We start from the raw sequence: 9081 nt of genomic DNA on the forward strand, positions 1-9081 counted from the left end.
CCCCGTAATATTGTTCAAGATTATCAGTATAGTTTAAAAATAAGTGTTTCCTATCAAAAGCAAAGAATGTTGCGGGGCAAAGCTTAATTAATGCCATTTTGTCATGTGATGTTTTTCACTCATGCAAAATTCTTTCTTTGGTTTTTTAGTTAATATACTATTTGGTTTCTATATTCGATTTAAATGTTTAATTTGATATTTGAATTTTATTTTGTTTCATTTTGGTATATGAGTTTGACTTCAATATTTTATTTTAGTACATGAGGTTTTTTCAAATTAATATGTGAGTTTTTCTTTATATCATAGAAGTACCTAAGTTTAACTTTAATATTCAATTTGGTGCATAAGTTTTCTTTTGCCCCAATTAAGTGCCTACGTTTTTTTTAAATAGAACACAAATGTCAAATATTTATTAGACCATATGATGCTGGTTAGTTTGGGTACCGAATTGTGTTAGAACTGTAAAAAACATCTAATATAAAATTAGTACTGTAAACTAGAATTTGTCATGTCAAATCATCAAGAATAAATCAAGAACAAAACTAGATGCGGAAGCGTACCTGAATTCATCGATTTCTTGAAATCCCCGGATCTTAAGATTTTGATATTCCAAATTAGCAGATAAGTAATCTAGAGAAGGTGACTCTCTTTTTTCTAAAGATGAGATATTAGAAAAGTTACCTTGTGTGTAATTTAGGGACCATAACCCTAATATATATAACTTTGACACATTAGCCATAATTTCTAATCAGTCCATCATCAATTAGAAATTTGTTACTAGAGTATATACACATATTCGACCCATACTTTATTTAATAATTAAAGCCCAATAAACCATAACCAAATTAGACCACTTTTAATTTGGGCTAACCTATTATGATAGTAAATAATAACATGTAATTATCATTATTATATATGTAATATGCATATTTTCCAACAATCTCCTACTTGGACCACATATATATACTAATTACTCTATAATTACATATCATTATATACCTTATGAGCTCAAAATTTTATTATCATATCCAAAAGGTATTCCGAACAATCTCGTCTATTAATTATGTTAAGATAGAACCGAGACGACTTTCATCACATATATCATAACTAAATCCATCCTTGATCATGTATATTAACACAACCAAATGACATAGATCAAGTATGGATGTGTAGCATGGAAATTTCATGCAATATGATCTAAACATGTCAATTTTCAACTGGTCCTCCTTTTAAACCTTAGTGAGATCAAACCTTACCAAAACCAAAGTGTGACTAAACCAAATAAACTTTATTTCTACAGAAAATAAACTTAATATCTGTAAACTGAAATAACTGAAAATGTGTCTATAACATAAAAACATTTAAAAGTATAAACTCCCTCTAAAACCAAATATCCTTAAATGATATTACACACATATGAGCAATGTGCTCATGAAAAACCTTGGGTATAATCCCTTAGTAAATGGTTCCACAATTATGAAGTTTGTCCCAATATGCTTTATAAACACCTAACACTCTGAACTTTTACTTTAACAACAAAGAACTTTAAGTCTATGCACTTTGACTTTGATGTGCTCCTGTTGTTATTGGAATAAATGACTACCAATTATTGTCACAATTTTCACCAAAGTGACAAAATTTTGCATCAATGTTCCATCAAAATCGGAGTCTGTATACTTGATGATCTCTAACTTATCAGGCCTCCGATATGTGAACATGTAATCTTTTGTTCTCTGAAGATACCTCGTAACCCTTTTGTCAGCTAACCGATGGTTTATACCAGGGTTGCTTAAATATCTGCCTAACATTCCAACAATGTACGCAATGTCTAAATGCATACATACTTAAGCATACATTAGACTCCCACTCTTGAGACGTATGAAATCTTATGCATTTCTTTAATCTCAAAATCGTTCTTGGGGTATTGGTCGAGACTTAACTTATTATTGACAAATAGTATGTCATTAACATATAAAACCAAATACAGAACCTTACTCTTACTAAACTTGTGGTATATACAATTATCGACCAAAATTCATCTCTAAATTGAATGGGATAATCATTTGGTAAAATTTGTAATACTATTAACGAGTAGTCTACGTAAGCCCATAGATGAAGTTCTTTAATTCACAAATCATTAACTTTGCATCATTAAACACAAAGTTTTCTAGTTGCACCATATAAATGTATGATCAATGTTACCATTGAGAAACCATTAACTTAATATTCATCTGATGCAACTTAAGGTCAAAATATTCTAGTAAAGCTATTATAATCCTTTCTCTAGTGAACATTTTTTAATGACATTCGTTCTTAAGGTTGTTGAGTTTGTTTTTATGGAACAATTACCTCATCTTAAATAGAAAGTTGTTCAACATTATTTTATTGAGGTTCTAGATTCACTTCTTGATCAATGATAGGTATGAGAACCTGAATATCGTCAAAATTATTTAAGTGTAAAATTTTGTACTAAAATAACTCATTTTTTATGGTGCATCTGGTTGCCTGTCATCTCATCGTCGGCACCAACCTTTATCATCCCTCAATCATTGTCCAATCATTTGTCAGTCCCTTAAAAAAATATTTTTTTTGGTTTAGCATTGCAATTGACGGAACCGATATGTATTTTCCCTCATACATTTTAAAAAATGTTCGTATTTCAAGATTAAAAAAATAAAAATTTTATTTTTTTAATGAATGCCATCACCGATTCAAAATTTTAATTTTTTTTGTGCCGGCATTCCCGTTGTCGGCATCGGTGCCTGAATATATTAAAAAATATTTTTTATTTGGTGTTGGCTTTCCTGAATCCAGCACCAGTTTTTTTATTGAAATTTTTTTTGGTGTTGGCTTTCTTGTTGCCAGCACCAGTGTTGTTAATGCAATTTTCTTTTGTGTTGGTGTTCTCGTTGTCGGCACCACCAGGCTATATATGATTTAGTTTTGGTTGCTTTGATTATTTAAGGGAGAAAGGGAAAAAAAGAAAAAAAGAAAGAAAGAAGGATTTGTGTTTAGTTGAAGAAAAAACAAATTTTACTGAAGATGAATAAGCAATTGTTGTTCGTATACATTCTTTTCGATGAATCAATTCTACAAAATACTGAAGAAAGATGCACATTTCAAGCTCACCCAAAAGTAGGGATGAGATTCAATAAGATTGTAATACTGGAAGAATTGAAACGAAAGATTAGTGCAAAAATAGCTCTCCATTGTGGGAAGATGACATCAAAAATAGTTCTTCGGCACCAAAAAAAAAAAACTTAACATTGATGCTGACAACAGGAATACCGACACCTATTAAAAAATAATTTTTTAATCCCAAAATATGAGTATTTTTTAAAATGTATGAGGAAAATATATACCAGTGCTAACAATACAACGACAATACCAAAAAATTAATATTTTAAAGAACCAATAAATGATTGAACAATGATTGGAGTTGGTGTCAACTATAAGATGACCGACACCTAAATATATTATAAAAAATAAATCATTGTCGTATAAAATTTTAAAACTAAATTATTTTAGTAAATAATCATTTTATTTGATTCAAACCTGGTTTGAAAGATTAGTACTTAGAAGGATAAGGGGAAGTTGGAGTTCACATCCCCTTGAAACCTCTCCCATGAATAACCACATCATCTAAAGGGCCAAGCAATAATAATTAATACAATGATTGATCTTTTTTTAAAGAAAAATAGAGTTTTAGTATTCAAGGTTTTTAATTGAAGATTTCAGCGTCTGAGTCAATTTTGATCAAACCTATATTTTATTGACCCAAAAATTATCCAAATACTTTTTTTTATAATTAATTTTATTTATTTTAATTAGAATTTTTTAAACTTTCATAAGAATTTATAACCTTTTAACTATGCTTCTAGATATATTCACTTTTTATAAGATATGTTTTATTTAATTTTTTAAAAATTAATATAATATAAAAATACATAAATTTTGCGTAAAAATTAATTTATATATACACACACGACAACATCCATGCGAACTTATGTAATCAACAAATGATGGGGTTTAGTTTGTATTATCTTTTAAAAAGAAGAAGAAAAAAAGGATTGACGACATTGCAGCTCATTCATTAGATAAGCTTGCCCAAGTAAGCAAACACACCAAAAATGGAAAACAAAAGATCTTACACTTGAGAAGCAAGAACCAAGAGACCGAAAGCAATCAAATACATGAGGTTACAGTTTAACTACCCACAACTTCTCGAGTAAAAAAAAATTGAAATTTCACTAATTAGTGAATCATTTGCAAATGATTTATAATAAAAAAAAATTTTAAAATATTTTAGCAACATCTTTCATTAGGCCACGGTTGGCAGATGCGAATGCAATGTACTCGTCATAGGAAATAAAGCCATCTCCGTCGGTGTCGATCTCGCTCATCATCCTCGAAACTTCTTCCGGCGTGACCGATCCCAGTGTCTTCAAGGCATCCCCAAGCTCCGCTGATGAGATCTTGCCGTCCCCATTGGCATCGAATCGCTTGAAAATGCGTTCTAGATCAGCTTTCTCTTGATCATCCATGTCTTCTTTTTACTGTTGTAATGTGTTCGGTGAAAGTTGCTTTTGTGATTGGTTGATGTTTCTGAATGAGATTGAGAGGGCAAATAAGTTGTGGATTTTAAGGACATATTGTAGTAAGAATTGAGGCTGTCCATTGAAACAGGGAGTTAGGCATTAAGAACGGATCACCTGTGAAATATGTGCAACTTCCTAACTGTTTAGCTGAAATTAAGGTTAAAAAAAGAACACATGTCTAGATAATAGGCAAGTGTAATTACTTGAGAAATGACCCATTTTAACCAAGAGAATAAGAAATTAAAAGAAAATTTTTTCCTATTATTAGATTTCGACACTATTCAATTCAATTTTTTTTGTAGATTTAAATAAATTTTTAGATAATATTACTTAGATTTACTATTTGAGTAAATTTCGACAAAAATTTTTGGATATCATATGCCAAATTTTGTTTTGGTTTTGATTCAAATATCGCCACACATTCAAATAATGCTATTTGTAATGGTTTTAATTATACGGATAATAGATTATGATATTCCAATATGATATTTTTTGCTTATTTATGTATGGAGGAAAGGGAGAGATCCACTTTTATCGGATTCGTTTTACATATTTCTATAGCTTTTTGTACTATTAATATTTTAACAATTAAAATGTTAAATTTATTAATATATTTGTACTGTTGTGCATGTAATTTTTTGAATCAGTCCAAAAAATTATCTTTATTAATATATATTTGACTGTCGGAAGTTTTTATATAAAACAAATAGGTAACATTTTTAATTTATTAAAACTTGACATGCTTTAGGGATAGATCTAAGATTCGATTGGGTGAAATGTAAATGTAATTTTTTGTCCTAATTTGTATGGAGTTGTTGTTAAAACTCTTACCAAACACTAATTTAACATCACCCCATTCCTCACCTCGAATTGCTATAAAAAAAAAGATGTCCCAGGCATTCTTCATGTTTTGTTTAGAATGTATATGATTTTTTTCTTTACATTATAGGAAAATATTAAATTTCAATTTAGTTTCTCTATTATGCTTAAATTTGAGATATAATCTCTGTATTTTAATTTCTAATATAATCTGGTCCATATATTTTTTTATGATGTTATTAATTAGTCCAAATAGTTAATATCGTAAACTTTTAGATAAAATGTTATGTTGTTATATATAATTTGAATGCCCTAAGAGTATTACAAATGACACGTCTTTTGGGTTTGCCTTACTTTTTTACATCATAAGACAATTATCAAATTTCAATTTTAGTCCATATACTATGCTAAAACATGGATTTAACCTATGTACTTCTATTTTTGACATAATTTGTGTAACGACTTGATTTTTATCAGTGTCGAAAAACTCGGTTCAAAGTTGAATTCTTTAAACCAAGCCGTTCAAAATTTCAAATTTAGAAATTACTGAGTTGAATATAAAAGTAAGAGATGAATTAAATTAAATAGATTAAATTGTTTTATAAAAGTACAAAGATTAAATTAAAAAATTATCAAATGATAGAATAAACGAGAAGAATTAATAAAGTAAATTTAGTATAGCCTCAAAATAAATTATACCATAATTAGTTTAATGTTAGTGGCCAACAATGACCTTGGCTATTAATTTCCATCATCTTTAAGATGGAAGCATAATAACCATATATATATATATATATAATATTTTAATTAATAATTCCATTAATTAATTAAGTAATTAGTATGAACGTGTGTAAGTGGGAAAGAGTACAAAAAAATAGAAGAAAGAAAGTTTTGCTTAGTTGCTCCATTGCCACAAACTTTCAAGGGTTGTTTGGTAAGTATTTCACTTTAGTTTTTGTTAGATTTTGAATAAAGCATTTAGTTGAAGCTATCTCATTTAGTAGATTATCTAATTAATGAAATTTTGTTAAGAAAAACGTTAAATAAGTTGATTATAGAGAGAGAATGAGGGATTTGATGAAATTGTTGTGTTGATAGCTTGGGATCCCTACAATGTAAATACAAAGTTAGATAGTAATTTGATTGCATAGATTATAAAATACGAGCATTTTAGATAATAGGGTTTATAGGACTAAACTTGAAGAAATGCATAATTTGTTTAATTTAAATGTATAATTAGTCAAATGTGTGATTTGAACTTGTATTTTAATTTATTTAACATAGCTAAAGATGAAGTTGAACCGTTGAAGGATAAATGCAAGGCGAAAATTGTCGATGATTAGTGATATTGGTTTGTACTAATATAATTTATCTTTTTCTTAAATTTAATTAAGTAACTAATCATGTTGAATTGCTCGTGATACTGTGTTAGAATGTATCGTGTTAAATGTTGCTTTAGTTGGCAAGTTGACAGGTATGTTTACGTATATGGAACTCGTAATAGTATTAAACGGATTATCTAATTGATTATCATGTTGAGTGGTATATGGTCATGTATATCGATATTGTAAAGTATGAGATTTCCCTATTAAATGTTAAATATGACTCCTATTTTCAGTCAAATTTAAGAAATAATCTTCTAGTTAAACTCTGTTTATTTTTTCAATTAAAATATGATTAGTCTAGATTATTTATTATTATTTGACCTATAAATTTAGTCTATAAATAGGCTCTTTTACAACCTTAGAAAAACACCCACTAGATATTAGAACTCATAACACATTTAGAGAATTTTGTGTTTACGTTTTGAGGGTTCTTTGTTTTCGGGTTTTCGGGGTTTAGTCTTTATCTCCATCTTTTGTACTCTTCGTTCTTTTGTCATTATAGTAAAATTATATTTTCCCGTGGTTTTTTATCCTCTTTAGAAGGGTTTTTCCACGTTAAATTTGTGTATTCAATTTATCAATTTATTCTGCTATTTTTCTTGTTCTTTGCTTAATCGGGTCGATCCTAACAAGTGGTATCAGAGCTAGTTCAATTTTCATAGATCAACCCGTTTAGAGATGGCAACAACAAGATTTAAAATTGTGAAGTTCGATGGTGAGAAAAATTTCAATCTGTGGTAAGTTCAGATGATGACAATTCTAGTTCAATCCGGCTTGAAAAAGGTTGTTACCGGGAAAAAGCCTGAGAATCTAAATAAAACAAAACGGGAAGAGCTTGATGAAAAGGCTTTATCTGCAATCCAATTGTGCCTCGCGAATACGGTATTGCAGGAGGTATTGATGGAGAAAACCTCATCCGCCTTGTGGAAAAGGTTAGAAACTCTTTATACGACTAAGTCTCTAGCTAATCGTTTAGTGTTGAAACAACGTCTATTTACATTTCGCATGAACGAAGGTGAGCCTTTTAGAGATCACATCAGTCAATTCATTACTCTTTTAAATGATTTAAAGAATGTTGAGGTTCGTATTGACGATGAAGATTAGGCTATGCTATTATTGTGCCCTTTACCCCTTTCATATAAGTCTTTTAGGGAGACCCTAATTTACAACAGGGACAAACTCTCGTTCGAAGATGTGAAGGGTCACTTGTTGAGTAGATACAAACTCGACAATGAGTTTCATTTAGATAGCAAGACAGATAGGCAAGCTTCTGTCTTGGTAGCATCAAAGAAATAAGACAAAAGGTGTCACTATTGTAAAAAGTTAGGTCACATCAAAGTAGATGATTATAAACTATGAAATAAAATAGCTGCTGAGAGTAACGAGAAAGATGTATCTGGTGCTAATTTGGCCGATGAAATAGTGATGATTTCTTATTAGTGTCAACGAGCGATAACTCCAAGCTCACGTCTGAGTGGATCCTAGATTCGGGTAGTTCTTTCACATGTGTCCCAATAGAGAATGGTTCTCCACATATAGTTCGGTTGAAGGTGGAGTTGTGCACATGAGAAACAATTCATCTAGTAAGGTAATTGGTATTGTACTGTAAAATTAATATACACAACGGGACGATTAGGACACTCTCAGATGTCAGGTATGTACCTGATTTACGAAAGAATCTCATCTCCTTGAGTATTTAGACTTGAAAGGATACAGAATCAACATCGAGTCGAATGACATTAAAGTATCTCGTGGAGCTCTCATTTTTCTAAAAGTTAAAAGAACTGGTAGTCTTTATATTCTGGAAGGTTCTACAGTGACCGGTGAAATCGGACATCAGAGTCGAAGTCAACTCGTTTGGAGCGGAGGCAACTTGGTCATAGGAAGGAAAAATGTATGACTATTTCGTTGAAGAGAGGTTCTCTTTTGGATGTAGGTTTGAAAAGTTATGCCACTGTGTTCGTGAAAATCAAACCCAGGTTAGTTTTGATTGGCAGTATACAAGTCGAAGGCTAGAAGTCTTCCAGTTTCTAAGCACAGATTTGACTCAATTAATTCTCTACATGGTTCAAGATAGGTTCGTGCGGGCTTTGGCAAAGATGGCGTTGTGAAAATATGAGTCAAGGTGTAGATTTGTTAAATATGACTCCTATTTCAGTCAATTTAAGAAATAACTTCTAGTTAACTCTGTTTATTTGTTCAATTAAACTCTGATTAGTCTAGATTATTTTTTATTTGACCTATGAATTAGTCTATAAATAGATCTTTACAATCTTAGA

The 9081-nt window shown here is 30.1% G+C and overlaps 1 protein-coding gene across 1 annotated transcript; it reads right to left on the minus strand.

The window, feature by feature from the left end:
* Window positions 1–4070: 4070 nt before the first annotated feature.
* LOC107892977 (polcalcin Ole e 3) lies at window positions 4071–4618 on the minus strand. The gene has a single exon (XM_016817983.2). The coding sequence runs from the start codon at window positions 4542–4544 to the stop codon at window positions 4296–4298; it is 249 nt and encodes an 82-aa protein (XP_016673472.1). The 5' UTR covers window positions 4545–4618; the 3' UTR covers window positions 4071–4295.
* Window positions 4619–9081: the final 4463 nt, after the last annotated feature.

This window comes from Gossypium hirsutum, chromosome A11 (genome assembly GCF_007990345.1).
Source record: "Gossypium hirsutum isolate 1008001.06 chromosome A11, Gossypium_hirsutum_v2.1, whole genome shotgun sequence".
NCBI lineage: Eukaryota > Viridiplantae > Streptophyta > Magnoliopsida > Malvales > Malvaceae > Gossypium > Gossypium hirsutum.

Bases quoted from the DNA above. Each gene is read 5' to 3' on its own strand.
- LOC107892977 (XM_016817983.2), bottom strand. From the start codon at position 4,544: ATGGATGATCAAGAGAAAGCTGATCTAGAACGCATTTTCAAGCGATTC.